Source organism: Centruroides sculpturatus, unplaced genomic scaffold (genome assembly GCF_000671375.1).
Source record: "Centruroides sculpturatus isolate CEXI.00-Female unplaced genomic scaffold, Cexi_2.0 scaffold1037, whole genome shotgun sequence".
Lineage (NCBI taxonomy): Eukaryota > Metazoa > Arthropoda > Arachnida > Scorpiones > Buthidae > Centruroides > Centruroides sculpturatus.
Window position 1 is genome coordinate 279424 of NW_019385488.1, and position 27991 is coordinate 307414.

Sequence of the window (27991 nt, forward strand, 5' to 3'; positions counted from 1 at the left end):
AATTATTTTGTACGTTTGGTGGTTGGCAACACTTTAATAAACTATGCATGTTGAACTTGTGTTGAGGTCTTTCGTGTTTGTTAGTGACAATAATTTACTTGATTAAAAGCTTTGGTTATGGGGCGTTACGCTAGGAAAAAGAACAATCGAGGTTATACTGCTCTTCATAAAAAGTGTAAGACAAAAAGAAGAAAGAAGGATCTGGATGAAATTCATAGCGATATGAAAAATGCCGCGAAAATGTTAAAACAGGAGATTGATCACGATCAAGTTGGAAATGCCCAATTTTACTGTCTTCACTGTGCGTAAGTGAATATTGTACACATATACTTTGAATATAATCTATATCTTTGAAAGCAGTTATTATAATTTTTCAATAGGGATAATATACCTGTATTTTTAAGGATAATTGATACATGTAAAATCTAAATGATTTCATTCAAAATAGAATGTATAACCAAAAATACAGTTGTCCTTGAAATAGAACCCAAAAGAGAGGCATTTAAAAGATTTTACAAGTCAGATGTTTTGCCAGATAAAATGTACTTTTTGAGATCTTTATCTCGACTTTGGATATCCAATTCTGGTCTACTCTTCAAGGCAAGCAGACTTTCAAATGGTAGAATTTTACTTAGGTATTTCCCTAAGGCGACGCTTCTGGAAATCTCGATGACACGGGTGTTTTCGTAGTTAACGTAGATGATGACATTTGCGTATATCTTGATTTGTTACGTAGTATGGTTTCTAGATTATGGTGAACTGTTTTATGTTTTAGGTAGGAGTAATTGGTTAAAGTCCAGATACGTATACCGTCATGGTGGCTAATAATTTGGTTGGTAATAATTATGGTAATTTATTAGAATAGGTTAGGTTAGATTAGAACGTGTGTCCCCACTGTTTCCTTTCTTTTGTTTGCTGGAATCAGAGATGAGCTGCCATGACGGTATACGTATCTGGACTTTAACCGAGTAATTTGAAAAAGAAAGTTAACTGATCACAGAAGTTAGATAAACCATGGAGATCCTTTCATCAGTGGATTGATAAAGGATGATGATGATATATGATAGTCTTATTAATTAATATTAATAGTATTTAGAAATCTATATATATAACCCATTCAACGGGTGTCCGTCTGTCCTGTAACCGTTTGATAACGGACACTAGAGGCACCCCTATCATGTGTCATATTTCAAACGTTCAAATTAACAATTTTAATTCTTATTTAAATTAACAATATGAATTATTATTATTCATTTGGCCAATAAATTATTATTTGGTCAATATAACAATATAAATAATTCAGTATATTTGTAATAGGAATTTATTATTTCAGGGGCTTATATCTCGCGAAGGGTCGCGAGTAGGGGTATGGTTCCTTTGACTTTATTGTTCGCACAGGGGCTACAGTTTGGGGGGTCACCACCTCTTCATTCGGAGGGTAAATCTTACCATTGGGACTTGAGCTGTAGAGCATATTGATAGGAACAAAAAAGTCAAAAGAACCGTGCCTCATGGAAATTTGTAAATAATGCCCACTAGGGGACATCCCAGGCTACTAGTTTTTTATAAAAGATGTCACTATGCATTTTAAGCACACAATACTATTTCCATGCCATGTTTGAGTTTAGTGTTACCATCTGTCCGGTTTTCACCTGGACAGTCCGGGAATTGACTCACTGTTCAGGTGAACTATTAGTTTTGTCCAGGAATTTTGTAGAAATTGTGAAATTACAATGAAACAAAGTTCTTGCAATCTTGCAAATATTTTTACAAATTTACACTATTTTAACAGAGAAAGAACTCACACTCACTGAAACCCATCTGCAATTCTGCCATATTAGTCTGTTTATGCCGATGTGTGGCACACAACCTGTCTTTTTTTTTTTTTTATGTATTATTGTACACATCTCAAATAGAGCTAAGTTATCTGTACCTGCTCTTTCTTAATTTAGGTTACAGTACTTACGTTGCTCCTACACAAGTCCCTAGTCCCTAACTGTAACTGACTTAGAACCGGCATGCACGTTATTCTTTGCATTGTAAAATGACATTGCGCATGCATCAGGAACTTCAGTTCGAACAAACTTGACCTGCTTTCCGGGTCAGCATTTTTGAAAAGGTGGCAACACTATTTGAGTTAAAACATGCAATTGCTTATAACTTACACTATAAGGTTACAAATCTTGACCTTATATCTAATTTTTGATAGTTTCAAAATTTCAGAATTGTAGTATATCTAAAATAATATTGAAAGCAGTTTTTTTATTCTTAATCTAATTAGTGAATGTTGCTAACCTAATAGTCTTAAATCAGTTTGTTAAATAATTATATATATTTACTATACTTTATTCTGTTTTTAATTAGTGTTACTTATATTTCTGTAATATAATTTAAACTCATTTATGATTTAATATTTTAGGAGATATTTTATTGACAATGAAACACTTACCAAGCATTTTCGTTCAAAAGTGCATAAAAGAAGGTAAGATCTTTTCTATGCAATTATATTTAACATAAAATCTATGTTTTGAGATTAAAGAAATATTACATTTTTGAAGAATAACAATGATTATTAAATTCCTTTAGTCACATTAAAACACTTGACATTTAAATAAAATTTAAAGTTTTCATGTGAACAAAACTTTCTGCTTTATTGGAGCATGTAATAAATAAATATACACTATACCATACTAGTTCTTTTGAAAGTAGAGTATAAGTAAAGATTCAAGCTTCAAAATGTGTAGGGCTTTTCAGCAAAGGTTCTGATCATGGCTCTGACTTTTGTTCCACTCCATATAAATTATATGACCTCCAGTCAAACATTTAATTTTTAAGTACAATTGTTTGAGATAGAAATACATTATTCAAGCCATTTACTTTTGTTAATTTATTTATAATCTATTTCTATCATTTTATGTAAACATTAGAAATAGATCTTTTGAGATAAAACACCACTTATAGGATGGGAATGATATAGTAAAATACTTCACTCGAATATTACTAATGTTTTCAATCTTAAGTTGAAGATCTTCTTTAGGTCTTGATTCTATATTTGTTGACGGAATGCTTAAATTAAACAGTGATGTTTTTTGAAAAATTTTAAATGATTCTCGGGATATATATGAGGGTTTTTTTTTTTAACCTCCACCAACCTAGAATAAAAAAACAAGAACGAAGAACAAAACCACTCTATTTGTAGAAGGTAGTTACAGTCTTCACCTATTTTTCCACATAATTGCCTTGTTGGCAGACATCATACTGTGACACCAGCTTTTGTATACCCATGTTGAAGAACATTGTTGCTAGGCCATTCAGCCAACCTTTAACACTGTCAGTCAGCAGTATACAGTGTGAACCTTGAAATTTGAGGAAACTCTTCACTGGGCTCAGAAATTGTGAACCGATTCCCTTCTCGTACCAATTGATCTTCTTTGTCCACCAAATTGTCGGTCATCACACACTTCCTCTCTTGACCGCCCTCATCATGAACTTGTCGTCCTTGTTTGAATTTCCTCACCATTCACACACACATCCATAGCTCATAAGGTTCTCACCATACACATTAGACATCCTTCAATGAATTTCATCTCCATTCAGCCCTTTGGCCTGTAGAAATTGAATTACTGCTTGTACTTCACAGTTGGCAGGAGACTGGATTGGCAGCATCATGTTTACATGTTTTCTGCAGAGTAGCAAATGTCTAAAACAGCTTGGTGCAATGCTAAGTGGTGAGGGAATATACTACTCACTAGTTGTGCATCCTGTCTCTGTCTCACATGCTTCCAATATTTTTCATGCATTAGTGGAGGTTGAAAAAAAAAACCCTCGTAAAACAGAAATAAAAGTGACGATAAATATATAAAATCACAAAGCATGCAATTAAAATCAACATTTAAAGACCATATAACAAAACCATGAACTTTTCAGTTAGGTTTGCTATAAAGAAATAGCAAACTTAAAAGAAACAAAATTACAGTCGACCCCCCCATAACACTGTTGATAATTCTGGTTTATATGAATTCCATATTGTATGAGTCACTTAGATTTTACAAATACATGTGCCAGGCTGTGAATGGCTCACGTATTTGTAAAATCTAAGTGAGTCATACAACATGAAATTCATATAAAATGGAATTATCAACAGTGTTATAGGGGGGTTGACTAACTTTCAGACACAATGCTATCATCTTTAACATCCTTAAGAATGGAAAAGATAAGACTAATAATCTTAATTAATGTACTGGGAGTATAAAAAGTTCCTTTGAAAGATGACAGATTTGGCTATGAACTTGAATATATTGGTTCCACCCACAATATCACTCAAAATAAGATTAGCTGAACACAAACACAATATCAACAAAAAGAAACTAAACACTGCCCTAGTCACATAAGCAACAGATAATGAGTTGCAAGTCTTCCTTGAAAAGGCCATCATCATCAAAGTATCAAAACATGCTGACTCCATCAAGATACTAGAGGCATCAAAATTTTTAAATCTGAAAAAGGGACATTGGATAAATTTTAACTATCATATATGACTATATGATCAAATATGACGTAACAAAACTTAGGGTCAATATAACAAAAAGTTCTGTTTTGTTATACAGTCTTTAAATGTTGATTTTAATTGTATACTTTGTAATTTTATATATTTATCATTACTTTTATTCCTATTTTATATATCCTGAGAATCTCTTGCGTTTAAAAATTATTTAAAATTTTTCAAAAAACATCACTGCTTGATTTAAGCATTCCATCAACGAATATAGAATCAAGACTTAAAGAAGATCTCCAATTGAAGATCAAAAATGTTAGTTGAAAAAATTGTTCCAAATTAACTGTTACTGAAAAATAATTTAAGGCTTTAGAGTGAAGTATAGATTTTTTTGATTATATATAGCAATATGTAATTTTACTATTATTTTCAGTTATATAAAACAATAATTAAAGAAGAGGAAACCATAGAAAAGGGAATGAGATACCAATAAGCAATTAACTAATAACTATTATTCACCATTAATTTACTTCAATTACCCCCTCTACCTGAATGAAGAATAGTTCAGTTCACTTTTACAATTGCCAGCTTATATTAGAGAGGTTATAACATGTAAAAAAAAAATTAATATAACACTTTAATTATTATTTGAAAGTTCTAGAAAATTATCCGTTTTATGGTGTTATTGATTACAGTTAATTTAAAATAAAATTTTCTGAAAAAATAAATAGGATATGTCAAGAATATATTCTTGGTTGTATGTTAGAAATGTAAGTTGTTAGAGAACTTTTAGTTAGATTCACAAAATTTTAAAAATATTTCCTAAATGTAAAACTCAAAACTTTCTGGTGAGTTGCTAAAGAAATTAACACCTATCCCCCAAAAAGAAAATAGTTTTGGAGCTGGAGTCAAGAATTTTTTAAAGAGTATATAACGCCAACAAAAACTGGAAGCTCTGACTGGCTCAGGTTCCAAAGCTCTGATATATAGTAAAGTTATCAGCAAGGAAAGATATTCTGTTGATAACCTTACAATATGAAAATGACTTATAGATGGAAGGAGGTAATTTAAATAATGAAAATTGGAACTTTTCTTGTGAAGAAAAATATGAAAGTCAATGAGATGAATTTTTGAAAAATACCAATTTTATGAAATATATATTGAATTCCATTCAAGGAATTTAAATACATTTAATTTCTGAAATGTTTTTGGCAGTTAGTCTCTCCTTCTTCAGTGAAATCAAACAAACACAAAAAGTAACAGCCACAACTACAAACTTTCAAATTTTGAGTTCTTTTGAACACTTTAATACACAAATTTGATTTTTCTATATTAAAGTAAAATTCAAATTCTCCAACCAGTCATTGTTTATCATATCTGCATCTGTTCCTTAGCAGATATAAGTCATCGTAGGTGTAACTAGACACCATCAGTTAAGTAGTCAGTTTTCTGTGGTTCTGGCCAACTTACATACAACGTTAAAAAACTGGTTTACTCGACACCGTTTAACTCGTCACCACTGGATAAATTGACATACTTTTTCTATTCCACATTATTTAGATGTCTGGTAAGTCAACTCCACTCTTGAAAAAATGCATTCACACCACAGCTTAACACCAGAGCAGAATCCAATTTTGCATTTTCTTACCTTTCATTGGGTGTGCTTACTTTTTGCTAGCTTCCAAGCTTTCTGAGCTGACACCTAGCGCAGCCTGACGTCATACTAGCACGCTCGAAAAAGTATACACAGTAATGGCAGCTTCCGGATTAGTGTTAGTGGCTGTAGCTATTATTCACAACTGCAGTCGCTAGATTCAGAGTCTGAAGACGATGATTTGTTGTTAGAATGTGCAATGTCTGCAGTTGAAGCTGAGGTGAATGCATCTAGTGGCAAAAACAGCAAGTCAGTCGAGAAAGTGAAAGGGTATATTGAGTACACCGTGCCAAGATACTGATCGAAGGATTTTCAGGAACATTTTCGATTGAATAGAACAACTGTGGACATTTTAATATTAAAATTAGCACCCTTACTTAATAACAAACAAAATTCAAGAGGACGATGTCCATTGACGATGGAGAAAAAAATATTGTGCTGTCTCTACTTGTTATCGAATCATGAAATCTGTTCAGGTAAAGTACAGATCTATATCATTAATTGAGATTCATGTTAATAATATGAATTGTGGTTAAAATTATCAAAATGTATATATTTTTTAAATTAAAAAAGACTATAAAGAATTTTTAAATGAAACTTTAAGCATAACTTATTTATACTGTAAAACAGAATTTAACAACTTTTATCATCATCACAAATTTTGTAAATTCTTGATCTTTTTGTGTCAATTAAATATAACCATACTGAATTTTTATATTTTAAAGGTAAATTAATACATACAGAAGCTAAATATGGTCCAAATAAAATTTTTCCAAAATTTTATAAATTCCAGGAGTAGATCTGTTAAAACTGCAATTTCCTTGACATTACAGCCTTCTGATTTTAATTTCCATATTCATGCAATTTCTTCCCTACTAAACTCTTTTCCATGTGAAATTTTGGAAAGTTTTGAGTCAGTATTTAAATTACTACTTGACAACAAAGTAGAAGTGTTATGTGATGTCATTTATTTTTATAATTATAAGTTTCTTATGCTTCAAATTTTGCAATTTTATTATCTATACTTTTGGGAAACCAAAAAATATATTTTTGTTCTTAAATTATTAATATAATGATTAATTTTGAAATTTTCAAAAATCAGTGTAAAATAATTTGCATTTATGAATGAAATTATTTACATTTCTCTTAAATTCCTAACAATTCTGAAAACCAGTAAAATGTTGATGATATATACTTTTGGACATGCTATAATAATTATTTGCAATTGTTCAATACTAACAATAAGTTACTTTAAATTACATTTAAAAATTCTTTATTTTTTTTAATTTAATGAAAACTATAAAGTGTGGCTATAATTAATTAACAGACTGTATAATGCAGTTAGTGTATTGCATTACATACAAATTATATTGATGTATGTATATATAATGCTATGTAGCAACTTAACATGCATTTTCATTTTCAGGTTAGCTGCAGATCGATTTTTAACATATGCAGACGAACAGCTTGGAAAATACTGCATGAATTTTCCTCAGCACTTTTGGACTTGAATAAAAGAGAGGATATACTTTCTTGGCCAAATCAAGAACGGGCATTTAAAACAAACCAATATTACACGAAAAAGTTTGGTTTTCCTGGAGTTGTGGATGGAAAACATATGGCTATTAAAGCCCCTTGGAATGACCATTCATCCTATTATAATAGGAAACAATTTTATTCATTTATCCTTCAGGCTATATGCAATGAGAAGTTGCTCTTCACAAATTGTTACATAGGAGAGGCAGGATCGGTTCACGATGACTGTCTATCATCGATCCACATTATCTAAGAGAATTGATGAAGGTGTAGGATTTCCAGTAGACACTCACCTCCTCAATGATGCAGCCTATCCTTTAAACAAATATTTATTAACCCCATACAGAGACAATGGTCATTTAATCGAAATTCAATCATATTTCAACACCAAGCTCTCCAAATGTAGAAGTTTGATTGAAAGAGCATTTGGGCTATTTGTTAGTCGGTTTAGATACTTCAAACTTCTTGATATGCAGCGAGTGGACTTAATGGTGATGCTAATTATGGAAGGATGCATTCTTCACACAACTTTTGTATCTTAGAAGGAGATGAAACCAATATTGAAGAAGAAAGGTTAGTTGAAGTGCCAGAAGTAATTGAAAATGTTCAAGCAAGAAGAGATGCACAAAATAAGCATAGTGATTTGGCAAACAATCTTTTTGCAAGGTGAAAACAGCATTAATAACATAAAAAGAAATGCTAAAAATGTATTAAAATAATGAATTCATTATTTTATGTCGCTTCTTGTGTTTGTTATGTGTTATGTGGTGTTTATTGTCTGAATAAAAAATCTTTTGAGAAAGTGTTTGTTATCTGATCACCCACTGTATAACTTTTAGTATGTATATGTATTATATAACTTTCCGTAATGTAACTTTTTGTATATATAAATCATATATTAAGTAATTAAGGTATAGTACATCCAAAAGTTTATGAAATAAAGATTACATCAAAAATATTAAAAACGAGTTTTTATATTTTTGAGGTAATCTTTATTTCATAAACTTTTTGATACAGCTGACTTATGTTTACTTTATATGAAATAACAAAAACTTTGTTTTCAATAAAAAAAAAAAAGAAATTTATAATTTCTCTAAAATTTTATTTAATATTTCGTGGAGCTTTTTACGCTCTTTTTTTTCTTTCCTCCCTCCTTTCCTGTACTTCTCTTCTTATGTCATTTAAGACTTTCACCAATTCACTGCTCTCTATTTTTCTCTTACAAGAACTGATTGCGGATGTAGATGAAGAGGGCACAGGAGATGAGGATGATGTACATGCCACAGGAGACGGGGATGATGTGCACGCAACAGGAGACGGGGATGATGTGCACGCAACAGGAGATGGGGATGATGTGCACGCAACAGGAGATGGGGATGATGGAATGAGATGAGAAGACCCAAGTGAACTTAAGTGTGGATTCACTCTCATTCCATCCGTAGCAACAGGAGCTACAAGTAGCTACAGGAGATATCTCTGGCTGTCTCCCAATGGCATCGTCCATTAAAGTATAAAATTTCCAATGTTTTTGGTTGTTACCGGATTGAGAATTGTGGAGCTTTATTTTTTTAAATGTTTTTTTCAGTCCCTGCCATTTGGTGTCAACCTGGGCTTGAGTGACTGAAAATTCCTCTTCATTTAATTTGTTTGTAATCATTCTCCATATCTAAAATATTAAAGAAGGTTGTTAGAAATTATTTATGAAAGGTTCACAGGTACAATGTTAATTTGGCAAGCAGTACAATCTGAATATTTGTATACTGAGGTAATTCAAATTTCTCCCTATGTTCATTATACAGTGAAATCAATTGAATGATCCTGGCTTCGGGCCACTGGAAGTCACAGGGTTCCTCTATAATAAAAGATAGAAAACATTTAGCATATGGAGCACTTATAATGGGTTAAAAATTCTAAAATTTTTTAACAATCAGCGCTAATCTTAGTTTATTGGTTTATCCTGTCAACGATTTCATTCGAAATCAAAATTTGACTTACCAGCAGGAATACTCAGTCGAGCTGAAGCAGTGGAAATAGTATTCAAAGCCAATTCTCTGGCATAATTTACATCTGTAATGAAGTTAATCAAATTCCTCTGTTATCGAAATAGGATTTATGATATAAAATTATACACTTAGGAATCTGTTTTTACTTACCTTCCATCATCTGACGACAAATGTCTTCATTAACATGAAGTTTTACTTCTCTTCCGTCCGGTAAAATTACAGTCACATCGTACATGGATGCCACCATCTTTGAACAAACTCCAAGCTCATTGTAAATTCTCCAAGCATGCCAAGCACACTAGGAATGCTAGCAATGATGTCACAGGTGCAAAAAGTAAATGCCATGCTCATTGGTAGCTAACAAAAAGTATACAGGCTGAGCACACTAGGGGCAAGATCGGAGCTAAAAGTAAACGCACCCATTCAGGCATTATTTGCAGCAAGTGTTTCACATTTCTGTAAGAAATGAGTATCCAAAACCTAGCAATGCTTATGCTGAAGGAAAAATATGAACTTGTATCTGAATTTGAATGTAATAAAACTTTGCAAGCAAAATTTGCAAAACAAGAAAAACCTTCCAAGAACAACATTGGTGGGAATTTGAAGAAAAAAGAGGAAATTAACAAACGTTTTCTTGGGTCTTTGTTGTGACTGTCTCAAAAAACCCAGAGAAAGTCATTGTACAAAGATGTCGAAAATGCTCTGATACATTGGCTAAAGCAAATTCGTTCATCGAATCTTCCTGTGTCGGGGCCAATACTGAAACTGAAACTCTGAGGTACTTGGAGTAGAAACCAATTTAGTGCCAGTGATGGATGGTCAGAGAGATACATTGCATGCACTGTATAAAGCATTACTGTATTTTCCTAATTGTAATTTTGTGGTTCCCCCAACTTTGTTTTAGTTGTCATATCGGATAACTCAACACATTTCCACTTCCCCTTTCGGTGTTGACTTATGCAGACTTGACTGTGTTACTATTTTCTTAAAAGTGTCATCCATCCTATATCATTCTTCTTCCTCATTTCTTAATTTAAACTTAACTTTCTCATCATTTCTTCTTTCTTTTTAATCACAATCTGCAGATACATTATTGGAAAGTAGGAGAGTGTTGATTTAATAAGAGTAAAGAAGTAATGATGATAAAATTAAGATGCAATATTAAGGAATGAGTAAGAAGAATGATTTAGGATGGATGATAGTTATAAGAAAACAGCAATGTAATAATGAGCAGATATAGATATGGTCTATATATCTATAACTGTGATTTATTGGAGAATTTGAATTTTATGTTACTGTAGAATGGTTGAATTTGGATGTTAAAGTGTCTGAGAGAACTGAAAATTTGAAAGTTCTTAGTTGTTGTCAATGCTTTAAGCTGTATTTGCATGATTCTGTTGAAGCTAGGAGGAAATTTTTCCCAAAAACAAATATTTTTATATTTAGATTCCTTGAATAAGGTTGATGTTATGTGTTTTATAATGAACGTGGAGTCATTGTTTACTAGTTTTCATCAATTTCATAAGAGGGATTCTTTCCAGTGCCTCCTCTTGTTTATCTATCAGCTGGTCTGTTTGGAGGGTGGAGCCTGTCTGTGCATATCGGTAACACTTTCACAATCTCTCACACAATCTTTGTATAACATTGGTATAATCATGTGCCCTGCTACCTGTTTTATAAGTTTTAATTCCATGATCAATGCTTTGGGAGTAGAGGTATGCATGAATGCCCTTCTGCATCCCATTTGGATCATGTGATCCATTTCCATACAAAATTGCAGCCTTCCACCAGGAAAGTAAAAATTATTGAATACATATTTATATATTGACTATGTCATTACTTAGAAGAGTTATTTAGATTTGGAATAAAAAAGTTTCTACATTCTATCTTTATTAGAACTCTATTTATTGAAGCTTTTATCATGAGGTCATGTGATGACAGAATTACTGGGCCTATTTTGTTAACAAGTCTGTTCCTAGTCAGAGTCAGATGGTAAGGCAAAGTTGGAATCGGAGTCAGTAGATTTTTACACAACTCCACAGCCCTGATTTATTATGAACATTAGAAAATTATAAGATATGTTTAAACTGTTGTAATCTTCTTGAAATGAATAAAATACAAAATAAGTCACACATTGTCATATGACACGGTGTTTGAATTTTTGAAGTTTTTATTCTGTTCTAACACCATAGATTCATTGCTTAACTAAAGCAGCAATGTTACACATGTTTAAGGTTCAGAATATCAATTTTATTCTTATTCTTATTTTTGTTCTTATAGATTACCATATTTTACTAGACTGTTTTTGTGCTGTTTTAGTAATTAATAATTTGACATATTTGTCAGTAAAGTTATCATATTTTGTTAGCTTTATGTAATTTAAATTGATTTTTACCAATGAATTTTTTACATATTTTTATAGTTTATTTAAAATATAAAAATAATTGAAACTAAATGTTACTGTTTAGCTTCTTGCAGTACAGCTTTATCTATTTGATTTTGTATTTAATGGAATAATATATAAAATGGACATCAGTTTTATAAACTTATTTCTAGTTAAAAATTTTTAAACTATTTGTTTGAAAGAAATAATTTAAAATCATTGTTTGATTTTAAAATTACATTCTTAGATTTATTACATGTTTTGAAGGAATCAAATAATGTATGCACTTTTATTAGATTTTAGAACTGAAGTATGCTTAATTAACAACATATTTGTCAATTTTTTCAATAGTTCTTTACAACACTATAATAACTTATAATGAATAACTTGTCTGTAAAGCAATATTTTTATTTTTATATTTATAAAAGAAAAAATAACAAGTTTTGAAATTTGATCTGGTAATATGGTATCTTTGTTTTCGTAATTTGATATTTTAATAAAAATAAAAATGATCACATCACTCTGAAAACTTTCAGTATTGTGAATATTGAATATTGTTGCTTATATAATAAAAGTTAATTATGACAAAATTATAAATGTGAAATATTATTTATAGTTAAAAATATAACAACATACATAATTATAATAAAAACTCAACTTTTTTGTTTGTAACTTTTTAAATATTGTATCTAAAATATGAAAGAAATGTAATTTTATATTGCAATATAATGCATTCCAAACACATAACTATATGAAAATTTTTATTATAAAGATATCTTCCAACTTAATTACCTGTGCTAATGATAACTCTTGAAGAACCTTCAAGTCCGGTAACTTAAAAACTTTTAATAAATTGTCTAACAAACTCTTTCAACCTTACTCAATTTCTATTATATTTGTTATTCTGAAATTTAATTATTTTTCAATGAAAAACAAATATATATATATAAAACAAACAAAATATTACATGTTTAAATATCAAAATGCAAAATTTTACCATAATAATGTCAATCTGAATTCAATATGTAACATGTAAACAAAACTTTTTTAGTTAAGCAGTTATTTTTATCAAAAATATATTTAATAGATTTTTGTAGATAGATGTTTATTTAAAATTTTATTGATCAAAAACGTTTACATAAAGCAAATTAGAAAGCCATCTCCTGTACAGAAAATAATTACTTTATCTTTGAATGTTATAAACAGTAGGTTTGTGTGAAGAGTGATCTAGAACTCAACCTTTTCCTTCAATATAAATGCACATACTATATAAACTGGTTTATAAAAATTAAGCACTTTTGATATGTGAAAAATGAGAAATATAGCAAGGATATTTTTTGCTGTATAGTGTTTACTATACAGCGAAAAATGAGTTGTGCAGATAGAATATGATATGACAAGATATATGATTAGGAAGAAGCATTCAACATATGATATACATAAACAATGCAAAGGAAATGAAAGAGTTTCAGAAAAGGCATTTTTTTTTTTTTTAGTGGAAGAAGATTATGTAAGGTGTTTAATAATACCTTATAATGATACAAGTGTCACATTAATGTTATATTGAATACTGTTGAAAGAGAATTTTATAGCAGTAAATCCTGTCTGGAAAGAATAGATTTGAACTCAATATAACTCTGGGGAGGAAGCTAGTGAACTGCAATTTGTCTCCCCATTATGTTCATACAGTAAGTTTTGCATGATTCAGTTCCAGTAAATTGGATATCTTTATGTTAATGNTATTGATCAAAAATGTTTACATAAAGCAAATTAGAAAGCCATCTCCTGTACAGAAAATAATTACTTTATCTTTGAATGTTATAAACAGTAGGTTTGTGTGAAGAGTGATCTAGAACTCAACCTTTTCCTTCAATATAAATGCACATACTATATAAACTGGTTTATAAAAATTAAGCACTTTTGATATGTGAAAAATGAGAAATATAGCAAGGATATTTTTTGCTGTATAGTGTTTACTATACAGCAAAAAATGAGTTGTGCAGATAGAATATGATATGACAAGATATATGATTAGGAAGAAGCATTCAACATATGATATACATAAACAATGCAAAGGAAATGAAAGAGTTTCAGAAAAGGCATTTTTTTTTTTTTTAGTGGAAGAAGATTATGTAAGGTGTTTAATAATACCTTATAATGATACAAGTGTCACATTAATGTTATATTGAATACTGTTGAAAGAGAATTTTATAGCAGTAAATCCTGTCTGGAAAGAATAGATTTGAACTCAATATAACTCTGGGGAGGAAGCTAGTGAACTGCAATTTGTCTCCCCATTATGTTCATACAGTAAGTTTTGCATGATTCAGTTCCAGTAAATTGGATATCTTTATGTTAATGAAAAATATTTATTAGCATAGGTCTGTTTGGATACATGCTGTTATCCATATAAAAAATTGTAGAAAAGAACTCTGGAAAAACCTTGAATAGAGTTAGAGGGTTTGGCATGTCCACATCTGTATGAGTTGTCAGATGGCCTCTGCAAAAAAAAATAGCAATTTGTAGCCATGTGACAATGTCATTCCATACTATTAATTCTTAATTTCTGTAATGGTGCATTTCTTTGATTTTGGAGAAGTGATAATACATTCTGAATTCTCTATAAATGAGATAATTATTATTCTACAGACTCAATTTTTACAGAAGTGAATATTAGCTTAAGTAAAAAATATTAAATATATAACATGGCCAACATTACATTTAATTATGGTATTATATTTAATTGTATAAATAAATATAAAATTGTAACATTTAACAAAAGTAAAATACTCTGCTTATCCTTTATGTTATTCTTCTGTCGTTCTTTATTCTTATTCTTTTCTTATCTGTTATTCTTTATTATGTTATTCTTCTGTCATTCGCTCCAGTGACAGTCCACAAATTCACAAGTATGGAGGCGACGTTTCTTTTGAGGCTACTGCCTCCGCAATAGGAAGGTAGTCTCCATACTTGTGAATTTGGACTCTTACTGGAGCAAACGACAGAAGAATAACAGAAGTAGAGTATTTTACTTTTGTTAAACCTTGCAATTTTATATTTATTTATACAATTAGAATATTAGCTTTTTAGTTTTCATTCCATTCCCAGTGTTTTCTCTTTCAGATTAACTAGATCCTCTCTTTATGAACAGAAGGAATGAGTGGTATGCAAACTAAGTTGTCTCACATAAAGTATTATTTTGTGACATCATCTGAATATCACTTGCTTGTAAACTGTTCACTTATTTGTTATTAGTGGCCCACCAATGAACTAAGTAGATAAATTTACTATACCCTGATAGTTGGTCCCCATGAAATGGGTTTCATGCATGATCAATGGTTTGGCTTTATAGAATGAACTTTTCTGGATTTTCTTCACATGTCTAATAAGAGAACTAGTTTAAGATAGAAAGTCTTCCTGGCTCCTCCCGTTTGGCAGATTGCCCTTATATTGTTTTGCCTTATCGCTTCAACCATTTGTTATAGAAAGCTCTAGGGTAAGTTGTCATTTATCTTGCTAATATCTGACTGTTGGTACAACATAATAATAGTCTTGTATTAAATTAATGTACAGTACATTATGACCAACTTTGAATATATCAATGACTCAATATCTGCATCTTATGACATTGTTTTTACATTCAGTCCAAGATATTTAGGATGCATAATTCTTTATTCGGTCAGAATCTAAATACTGATTGTCTAAAGGATTCATGCTGTTTCTCTATAATATATTGTTACAGAAATATATTACAATATAAACATAACACTCAGTCAACAAGAAATGAATCACTTTTATCTATATACCATAACATTGCATTCTATATTGTGTGTGCACATTATGTACAGTCATAAGTCATTGTTATGTAAAGTCAAATTTTATTATGCACTTTACATGAACAAATACAATGGTTTGATAAACTTTAAACAAACTTCTAGACTAATTACCAGTACATGTAAACACCTTTACTTCCAGTAAGAAATGATACATAAATGAACAAATGTTTTTGATCTTAATCAAGATCTGCCTAAGGTTTTGGATCACTTGAGTTCCAATTATGGAATGTAGAGATTTGGATGTTTTTAAATACAAATTCTTTTAACAAGTTTGTAATTAAGAACTGAAATTTAAACCAAAATGAATTAAATTAATTATACGTATATAGACAGAGGCCCACCCTTACGTGTGTTTTAATGGGAGACCACATCAACAGGGGAATAATATGCAATGGTTATGGTGACCATTCTCCTCACATGCATATCACCAGGCATATGATATCAAGTTACTTGAAATTAATATACTTCCTCATCATGCAAGCTTTGTATGTCTCCAGGGCCCAGATGTGGTTGATCTGGAATGATCTTTTTATAAGTTTAGCATTTCTTACCGGAAATAAAGGTTTAGCAGTGGTGTTTGATAAACTTTAACAGTGCAAAAGTAATAGTAGCATTGTTCTTGTCATTGTCAACAATTCACTAATTTTGGCTTTAAAAAATAAAGTTAATTTTTGCAGGGTTGTGGAGTTGGAGTTATCAAAAAATCTGCCAACTCTGACTCCTTTTTACTTCCCAACTGGTTATGTATATAAAACAGAAAAGTATTGGAATCATGCCAAATTTGACCCTCCAAGTTTTTTGCAAATCTACACATTTGGAGACCTCCCCAACCCAAAAAAAAGTCAATTAAAGGGGAAAAATTTGCACAAGTGTGTTTTGGCATCTAATTTGTTTAATTTCTTTATTCCCTGTTTTGAGATATTGTTTAATATCTCAGAACAGAAAATAAAGAAATTAAAGTTTAAGAAAGACTTTTAAGAAGAAGTTTAAGAAACAAAATTTGGCACTAGCTTTCACAATCTTTTTAAAAATAAAACTCATCTCTACCCTCAAAATTAAGCATTTTGTCATTTTATAACAGTACAGTAAAACCTGTTAAGATGTTTGAATGTGATTGGGGGCATGATTTAGTTCAACCACTTTGAAGCTTAATAACTCCTGTGTTAAACCATCTGACTCTGATTTAAAAACCACAGAAGTTATTAGGCTTCAAACAGGGTGAACAAAATCGTCCCCCCCATACACAGTCTAACATCCATACATACAGGGGGAAAAACCAAATCTTTTGCATATCTTGACATTTCAAGCTTTCCTGAGTCCAAAAATGTAAAATTTGGGAGGGGTCATTTTTTGACCGATTGCTACACATTTCCTCTGTTATATATAACAGCTGGAAAAGTAAAAATTATCGAGCACATATTTATATATTGACTGTGTTCTTACTTAAAGGGGTCTTTTAGCTTTGGAATAAAAAGTTTCTACATTCTATCTTTATTAGAACTATATTTATTGAAGGTCATGTATGACAGAATTTCTGGGCCTATTTTGTTAACAAGTCTGCCCTTGTCAGAGTCAGACGTCAGATGGTAAGGCAAAGTTGAAGTCGGAGTCAGTAGATTTTTACACATTTCCACAGCCCTGAATTTTTGTTAATGAATCCTTTTCTAACTGTTCCTTGATCACTTCTTGATACATCTGTATAAGATTAAAGTAATAATTGCTAAAGTCCAAATTAGCAAGTTTTACTGTATAAGAAAATAATTATAGTTATTTAAAAAGAAAAAATTTACAAGGAAATAAACAAGTAATTTCAGATAGCTGAAGAAGTTTAAAATTAACTTTTGATTATCAAATTGGTGTCTATTGGACATTTCAACCAATTATTCTACCAGTGGGAAGTTTAATATAGTTGGTAGATTGCTTGATTGAGTTGGAATGTCTGAATGGGATAATGATAGAAGCTATTCCATAATACTATTAATGAACTGTTTCTGTATATAATAATTGTAATTATACATTGCTGAATGAAATCAAAACATTTAAAGCAAGTTAATGCATATTAAAAAAGTAAGATTAACAAAAAATGCATAAAAATTTATTATTATACAGGCTGTTTCATAATGCTTTTTGGTGTACCAAAGGTCACTGCAAGAGAAGTACTGAATTCACCTGAACAAAACCAGTACTGGACAGGATAGGGCAGGAACTCAAGCAGTTTTTTTTAACATTCAAAATGTTTAATATGAGCACCACAGGTAACATGGCATATATTGATACAATAACACTAATATCTCAGGATGGGGTAAAGATTAAGAAACAAAATTTGGCATGATGGCTTTTATATCAGGGGCATTAATGCTTTTAAATTTTGGTGGTGAAAGGTTAAGAGGGTGGGAGATAGAGGAGGGTCATGTATCTCAAGAAAAAGTAGGACTTAATGAAGATTTTATTTGTTATTAACATTTACACTTTTTTATAGAACTCACCCCTACCCTCAAAATTAAGCTTTTTGACATTTTATAATAATTAAAAATATAAAAGTTTTTATAACAAAATCTGATAACAGATGATGCCATACACAGTTTTATTTTTGGCTTAATAATATAGAATCTTTTTTTAATAAAAACTCATAACAGCCGGGAAAGTTATGCAACTCTCATTGCTAGATTTTTTAGCTTGATCATATCATGTGGCAACAGTGAGACAAACACTACACTTTTTATGTAACCCCACAAATAGAAATCACACAGTGTGAAGTCCAGTGATCTTGAGATCCATAGCATCAAGTATTGGTTATTTTCAGATGCGTGTTCTATCCAATGCTCTGGCAACTTTTTATCTAACTAATGACAGATTTTGCATGAACAAACTTGAGTTCCTGTTTCATCCAGTGCTGCCCTCTTTCATGTGAATTCAGTCTCTTACAGTGACTTCTTGAAACTCCAAAGATCATTTTGAAATAACCTGTATATTTTTTTGTCAATATGTATAATAATTTGTTATACATTTTATTTGTGCATAATATTTATTCATAAAATTTTATTTATACATTTTACTTTTTATTTACAATATAATTCTGAAATTTTTTAACTTTCTATACTTTCCAATGATGCAACTTTTTAGAATAATTTAAATTATTAAGATTTCAGAATTCTGAACAACTATGTTGAATATAGAATCTCTTATTCATCTTAATAATAATAATAAATGTAAGAATTTGAATTATTTTATGAACTAATGTTCTTACAACAATCTAAAATCCTTAATAAATCAAAACTTTAGTGTTTGTTTTCTAATAAATTTGTAATAAAGCAATATTATAGTTAAGAAGTTATTGAAATTGAAAAGTATTAAAATATAATAATATTGATGGTGATTTTAATAATATTTTCAAATATATAATTTAAAATTATTTATTAATTATGTATAATATATTATTAGTCTTATGAAATCAAGATACAAGTAGAGTATGACATTAATAAACAAAAAACTGAATCATAATGAAAACAGGAAATCTTTCATGCTGAGAAATTTGAAATTCATTTGATGTAATGTAAAAGTATTACAAAAATTTTGTAATTTGTAAAAAGAGGAAATCATATGAAAAAAAGAGCATTTTATTTAATAACTTAATTTCATTGTCTGATCGAAGAAATATGAATTGTATCTATCATGAAGGCAAAATAATGTAAACATTAAAAAAGATTTAAAAAAAATAGAACTCTAAGATATTCTGAGTCATAACAATTAAAAATAAAAAAAAAACAAAAAGCATTAATAAATTTTGATTTTGCATTAAGAAAGATCATGCTGCTAACAGTTAAACCTAGCAACCATTATTTACATGCAAAAGCATAAATTTTAATTTTTTTGTTTTGTCTTTTTGAAGGTTATGTCTTTTAGGTTTAATTCAGCATCGTATTTGTTTGCTATTGTTTGTATGGCTGTGTTTAGTCTTAAGTGGCATTTACCAAGTTTTTATGCTGCACTCCCAAACAATTTGACTCTTGAGAGGCAAAATTTCAAAGTTACATTGGCAGCTAAGGTCCATTAACCTGCTGTGGCCTAGTCATCATGACTTTGGAACTATAGACAAAGCTAGTCAGAGCTTCTGTTTTTAAGCAAAAAGCTTAAAAAAAGCTTAAAAAATTTTTAGGGCAAGCTAGAAACATTAGCTAAGCAAAAGGGTGATTATAAAAATAATTATTATAGAAATTTCTCATAGATTTTGGCTAGATATGGTAAATCACCAATTACATTTTCATTATCAGTTGAGGATTGGAGATTTGGATATTTAAATTTGATGGATAATGTGTTTAAAATAATATGACAATACAAGAAAAAAATGAGTTGAGGTACAATACATAGCATATAGCAGTAAATAAAGGGAAAGAAATTATATCTTTATTTTTTCAAATCATTCAAGATGAAGAAATTCATTTTGTGTTTGAGATGATACTAAGTTTTGAGATTCAAGTGCCACCCCAGGCCGATTCTTTTTTTTACAGAATTTTGTAAATTATTTAATTTAATTATGATTATTAAATTCAATAAGAGATTATGCCTAATGCCTCTACTAGTGACAAATTATTTAGTAATTAATTTAAAATAATTGTGATGTAATAGCCTGATATAATAGTTGTTGGCTTATTAACTCGAAACATTGAGTATTATAATTGAAATGTTAACTATTATTTTTCATTANAATTCAATAAGAGATTATGCCTAATGCCTCTACTAGTGACAAATTATTTAGTAATTAATTTAAAATAATTGTGATGTAATAGCCTGATATAATAGTTGTTGGCTTATTAACTCGAAACATTGAGTATTATAATTGAAATGTTAACTATTATTTTTCATTAAACAATCACAATGTTAGTTGTGTACAAGAGAAGGCATCAATGTTATATGCTATCATTAAAAATATTAAATTCTTCAGCAGCTATTAAGTTGGCTTAGCTCAGATGGTAAACTTTTAGATTGTTTTTTTGACTAGTTGTCTGAGTCTAACATACACAGTACAAAATTTTTCAATCGTTGGCATTTGATAAAAAGCTAATATCTGACTCGTAGGATATTTCCTGTAATTCAAATGTTTTTGGATTTGTACATAAACAGACATATCACTGCCATAAAGCTAATACACATCTTTTTTTTTTTTTCACTTGCTAGTGCATATAAAAGTTTAAAATCATATTTTTACTATCCATTTACTAAGTGTAAAATAACAAAATTAATATATAAAACAATCCCCAAAAGCACCCTGAAGAGCAAAGAAGTAGTAAAAATAAGCATGAATATAATTGAAAAGTGTTGTATTAGAAAAGTGCCTTAAAGCAAGGTATGCATGTATATGACTCCATTGAACAAGTTTGTGAGAAAACATTAAGAAAACTAAAGAAATTGTAATCTGAAGGAGCGGATTTTTTTCATTCATTTCATTTTATAATTATGATTCAAGGAATCTGTTTTCACATATTTTTGAATATCCTAAACTATGATTGAAAATGATAGTTTTCTATTTATAGAATATTTAGTGGTGATAGATCAGAAGGGTACTGTTGCAAGAATGTTGTTATTAAGATGTTAAATGAATGAATTTGAAAGAAAAGATAGATTAAAAGTGAAATATGTAAAGACCATTCAAGCATGAGAAGTATGTTGTGAAAAGAAAAGCTCATAACTTCACTAATTAAAAAGTACATACACAAAAGATTGCTTGTGATAAAAGAGTAAATAGATTTGATTCCATAAGTTAAGATGAAAAAAATCAATGTTTTAATGGAAACTTATACTATTACAACAATATCTAGTACTTCTGAGCTACTTTGCTTATCATGAGGAGAAAATGAAACATAGACTATCATGGGAGTACTTACTACAATTCTTTCCCTATATATTGCTCTCATGGCAACAGAATTTTGACTTTTCTTTTCCATGATGATGAGCAAAGTACCTTGAAAGTACTAGAAAGTGTTGTAATAGTATAATTGTTTCATAAAAGCATTGTTTTTTTTATCTTATGATAAGAATATTGATCATTTAAGCATGAAAAGCGCCTTTCAAAATTAAGGATTTTTAATAACCTAATTTCATACAGGTTTTCTTGGAAACCATAATTTTAAAATTTTGCCCTTTTTTCAATGTTTATATTTTTATTCTAATATATGCTATTGATAAGTGATCCTAAATACAGGTATACCTCGACTTATGTCGTTTCGAGTTACGTCGTTCCCGATTATATGTCGTTTGTCAAAAAAGTATATGGAAAAATAAAAATCAACTTTAAGTCATTTTATTCGACTTTACGTCTGTCTGTCACAAATATTGAAGTCGTAATATCACTAGAAAAATGTTTAAAGCACATAAAATCATATTATAATATATACATTTACAAGTATATACTGTATTTACAGTACATGCATTCGTAAATTTAAATTATTTTTTTCTGTACTATATTAAAAACTAAAATTTATTTGTTTGTAAGCTGAAAATAGATCCTTATTAACCATATGTTATTAAAAATGAATTAATAAATAAAATACAGAATGGGAATTGGTAATTTATGGTTTAGCCTAGTGGTAAGTAGATTCGGAGACAAGTAAATTCGACTTACGTCGTTTTTCGACTTAAGTCGTTCTCCTGGAACCAATTACCGACATAAGGCAAGGTATACCTGTAATTAACATCATGGATATCTTTGATCAAGTATGAATTTAATAAATAAAACTGTTAAATGAATTAATCTGTTGCAATCTACATCATTATATAGATTGCAACAGATGACATTATTTGATGTCACCAAACATCAAAAACTTTGACATATAAAATTGTTATTTAATTTTTTTATCACTGAAATGTTATTTAAAAAAAACTGGTGATTTGCATAAAATAATACTTAATAAAAAGACAGCCATAATTTGTAATTCAAGAAAGAAAAAACAATTATATTTTATATTCAAAAAAAATATATTTTTGAATTATTTAAATAAAATTATGAATGATTTTAAAAGTTGATAGTAGTTTATTTTTATTATTGACCTCTTCAAAAGGTAACATGTAATTATATTGATTGAAGAGCACATGATGTTTAGGAAACTTATCATAAGACGCTTTTATCAGTTGCCTTGATTATGATCAGTCTTACAGCAATGTTCTTCTGTTCATGCTTGAATGAATAGAAGAAAACATTGACTCTGAAAATTACTTATTTCTTTATTATAATTTTTTCATATCTATCCAGTTTCTGACTTTATCTTCAAAATTTGTGAAAATATTATTTTCACTATATTTTCACAAATTACAAAGCTATTTAAGAAAAAAAAATTTTAAAAGCAATACCTCTATGTGTACAGAATATAAATTAATTTTCAATTTTACAATTACCTACAGGAATATTTTTAAAGCTATACATTATGATTTAATGACTTTATCAATGTTAAGATATGTTATTATATAACTGGATTGCTGTATATTTGATCTCTATGTAATACGTCTCTGTAATCCAACAAATGGTAGACGGACTCACAGCAAATTTTCAGTTTGGAACTACAATTTTATTCTCAAAATTGACAAATGCATTTCTGGTTGGCACAGTACATTACAACCCCTCCTCAGTGTCTTGAAGATAAAAAATTGTGCATGGGAAACCAACACAACTATAACACCAACACATGTTATACATCAATACATTGTAGAGGTATCGTACAAGCTCAAAGAGCACTTAAAGTGTTTAATACCTCATCATGTTAAAATATATAGTGATATAAACAGTTTATGAACAATAATTTACAAAAAAACACCAAGTAAAACCTTAGCACCTTTCTTTTAATCAATTGCAATAATTTGTACAATACCTCTATGATGTATTGATGTATAACATGTGTTGGTGTTATAGTTGTGTTGGTTTCCCATGCACAATTTTTTATCTTCAAGACACTGAGGAGGGGTTGTAATGTACTGTGCCAACCTGAAATGCATTTGTCAATTTTGAGAATAAAATTGTAGTTCCTAACTGAAAATTTGCTGAGAGTCCGTCTACCATTTGTTGGATTACAGAGACGTATTACATAGAGTTAAGATATGTCTTCATAAAGGCTACTTTTAAAATTATAGCTCTGTAAGAACTAATTAATTCTTTTAATTATAGTTCTTTAGCATTTTTGACAATAAAAGTTAGTTTCATATTTGTATTGACTTTAAAAGCTTTGTAAAATAATATTTTATATATAAAATATTTAGTGCTTGACAAAAATCCATGTAGATAGAAACTTTCTTATGAAATAAAAATTATTTTTATTGGATTTATAAATTCAATCATCATGTTATTAAATTAATTTCCACAATAAGAAAGCATTTACTAAATGTAAGAAATTAGTTTGTCAAGATAAAATTCATATTTAGAAACTATAAAAAAGAATTAAGCTAATAGTGCTGAAATTATTTTACAAATATAAACATCTATTAGCTTGATTTTTGATTAAGGCAAATAATCTGCTGGATTAAATCAAGCTATAATGTGCTCTGTTAATAATTAAATATTAAATACTTTTGCCTGGCATATTATTAAATTATATTAAACTTTTCTTAAAGAGAGAAAGTTCTGTAGACTTCCATAGTTTTTTTTTAGATAAATGAATAGTATATGTAATAGATATGAAAAAAATATAGGAATTTTAGTTTAATTTATAAATAAAAATATAGTATGGAATTGGATATAATTATTAATAAATTTTTACCTAAAACAAGCAGTTATTTATAATGACATTGTGATGATGTCACAATAAATAATTGCTTGTTTTAGGTAATGCTGGGTTGAAATTTTTTAATTATATTTTTTAATTTAAAAAATATGCTCCCCACCTCATTAGTAGTGGCTTGCTTCTGTACATCATACTTTTCCTTTAACAGCAAAGTTGTGCTGATCATCTGTCTAACACCTTTTGGGGAAAAATTTTCAAATTGAAATAACATGACTTTTGGTTTGCATCAAAAGTTCATATATAGTTAATCAGGACCTTCTCCTAAGGTTACAATATCTGGTTTCGTCTTTCATCTATCTAACTCCATTCTCAAGATTAAGGAAAGACAGATGACAGTGGAATTTTTTTTTTAATAAGATAGGTCTTAATTGACTATAATAGAATAAAGATGACATTGGGAATTTATAAATCTACAATTTTTTCAAATTGCAGTTTAATAAGTATGACAGCTTTTAAATTTTGTACAGTATGTGATTCTTTGAAAAATTATTACAGAAATGAAATGCTGAAGTACCAAAATTAAGATGTTATAATCCTGCATCTTTACTTTCCCAGTTGTTAAACAGAGGGAAAGTGTGGCAATCTGGCAAAAAATGCCCCCTCCCTAGATTTTTACATTTTTTTTACTTAGGACACCTTGAAATGTTGAGAAATGCAAATATTCAAGGGTAATTTCTATATGTATGGATGTTTGTGTGGGAGGGACATGATTTTGTTCACTCTGTTTGAAGCTTGATAACTCCTATGCTTTTTGTTGACAATTTCTGAAACATATAAGACTTATTAATCTGTTGTAAGATGATATTTTAAAATCACTCAAAATCAGACCTTAAAATTGTAATCACTTTGTGTATTTTTTATTTTTTTTATTTTGTTTAATATTCATACAATTACATCTATAACGCTTAGATACGTTCCACGTTAATCGAATTTTACGTTGTAGGAATAATTAAATACATGAGCCAGTCGCAGCCTGATAGGTGTGAAGTTTACAGACTAAGGCTGTTTGAAAGGTTTTCTTCTATAAAATTAACCGATTCTAGACTAATTCCACTCAACATTTCCAAAACACGTATAATTTTTTGGGAATAATCTGTATAAACTATGCTATAAACAAAAAATTATAGGATTACTTACCGAGTGTGTACCGTTCGACTACGCCGTTGCTCAAAGCTTGTTTTCGTCGCGGAACAGCACACGAAACGACAGCCGCGATTTCTGATAACGAATTTTTCGCAGAAAAATAACTTGACCTTTGGAGACATCATTAATATAAATAATTTTTATGGCCGTTGAATAAGAAATGTTTCTTTCGTAAGAAATGTATAAAATTAGTGCTGTATTAGACTTACAGTACCTAATTTACATACTGTACAGACGATAATAAACTCAACTTACTAGCCTAAACTCTCCGTAGCATGGCGCCAGGCGGCGGAAAGCATATATATAATTATATATACAGTACCTAATTTATATATAATTATATGTACAGTACCTAATTTATATATAATACTGTGCAGACGATAGCAAACTCAATTTAGCCGCTCCGTAGCGTGGCGCAGGGCGGAGGAAAGTAGTTCGGCTGCTCATCCACTATTGGTCCAGATTCTATCAATCTTGTCGCGAAACGACGTTTTAGGAGCTCCTTTATATGAATGTTGCCACAATTTTTTCGCTACGTTATAGGAATTTCCGTTATAGGAACGCACGTTATAGGGGGGTCGACTGTATTAAAAGACATTTACTTCTTTTACTGATAGTGCAAATTAATTTTAAAACCTAATATTGATTATATATGTGAAGAACTGTTATAAAATGCAACAGAAAGGAGAGCATTGTGAAATGCCAGAGGATCAAACTGTCCCAAATATAAGGCAATATCAATTGTCATTTGTAAATTTTAAAACAGCTGTATTAATTATGCAGTATTCAGGTTACAAGCTGTTCCATTTATCAATCATTTAAAAGATAGAAACAGTTATCTGTTAATGTAGAATGTTTTTTGAAAAAATCATATCTACAGAATGTTTCCCTGAAGAGGGCCACTAAAGGTGATGGAAAATGTTCATATTTCTGAATAAAGTTGCTGGAATAAGTATGAAAGGTGTTATTGTGTGCATATATATATTAAAGAGTTTCAGTTTAGTATGTAACTTATGCAGTATTATGAATTTGAGAAAAAGTCTGTAATACTCTTAATAATCTAACATTGATTAAAAATTTTTTAAAAATATTTTAACTCTCTTCGAATTCCTCACAATTATCATTTACACACACAATTTGAGGGCAAATGTTAATGAACTGATTTAAAAAAAAAAGTGATAAATAATTTTAATTTAAATGCTAATACTGTATATGTTCTTTATTTTAATAATTTTGATTATAAAACAAAACAATTCCTATTTTTTTCCAGTTTATTAATAATCTTTAAAGTTCAGGAAATTTACTAAGGGATAAATTTAATAAATATATATTTTTGTACAGTACTAGATTATACAGGATTTGTTAATGAATAATAAATAATAGCTCTCTCTTTTTTTTTCAAAGCCACATAGATTTATGGTTGTGAATTAATAACAGGATAAACTACTTTAATTTAATAAAACATTTGATTTTTAATTTTAATAATTCAGCAATTATAAAAAATATGTAACTGTTAATTAGAAAAAATAACTAATTAACAAGTGGAAGAAGCAATAGCATATGTGCTTAGTAAGTCAAATGCTTTTTTTTTTTTTTTTTTTTTTTTTGTCAATGTGCCATCACTGTAAGGGATGTGAGTGTCAGGGAATTTAAAACAAAAATTTGAGTAGGAATCCTGTTCATAAAATTTATATATATTATAAATTCTAAAGAAAGTTAGTTTTTAAATTTATCAAATTTTCATAAATGTATAAAAATTCAAAAATATTACAGTATTTACATTTACTTCTGTATAAAATCATATTTAAATTCTCAAATGTTTATTTTAAATTTTTCATAAATTTTAATTATCTGTAGAAACTGTAAAGGAATTTAAAAGCAATGATATTTAGAATTATAAATTATATGAAGTCATTCTACATTTAAAAAATTGTTCAGATTTAATTGTAACATTTTTATTTTTCTTTTAGGCTGAAAGCTTTAGAAGTAGAACCATATTCTCAGGAAGAAGCAGAAGCTGCTGCAGGCATGGGTAATTACGTTCAGCTTAAAACAAGAAAAGTGGAAACGCAACCAAATGTTAAGTCTGAAGCAATGTGTACTACTTAAAAAAGATTTATTGATTTGTAAATAAATACATTAATTCTATTCCTGATCTAATTTAATAAATTTTTTA

General features: G+C 29.3%; 1 protein-coding gene across 1 annotated transcript; it reads left to right on the forward strand.

Moving 5' to 3' along the window:
* The first annotated feature begins 20 nt into the window (after positions 1-20).
* On the forward strand, positions 21-27981 carry LOC111639457 (zinc finger protein 593-like). The gene is made up of 3 exons (XM_023385350.1): positions 21-305; positions 2420-2482; positions 27786-27981. Exons 1-3 carry the CDS (start codon positions 118-120, stop codon positions 27922-27924), a joined length of 390 nt encoding a protein of 129 aa, XP_023241118.1. The 5' UTR covers positions 21-117; the 3' UTR covers positions 27925-27981.
* The last annotated feature ends 10 nt before the right edge of the window (positions 27982-27991 follow it).

Excerpts from the sequence above, each read along its gene's own strand:
- LOC111639457 (XM_023385350.1), top strand. The coding sequence starts at position 118 with ATGGGGCGTTACGCTAGGAAAAAGAACAATCGAGGTTATACTGCTCTT. Across the intron at positions 306-2,419 it reads TTTTACTGTCTTCACTGTGC|GAGATATTTTATTGACAATG; the intron begins GTAAGTGAATAT and ends TTAATATTTTAG. Across the intron at positions 2,483-27,785 it reads TCAAAAGTGCATAAAAGAAG|GCTGAAAGCTTTAGAAGTAG; the intron begins GTAAGATCTTTT and ends TTTTTCTTTTAG.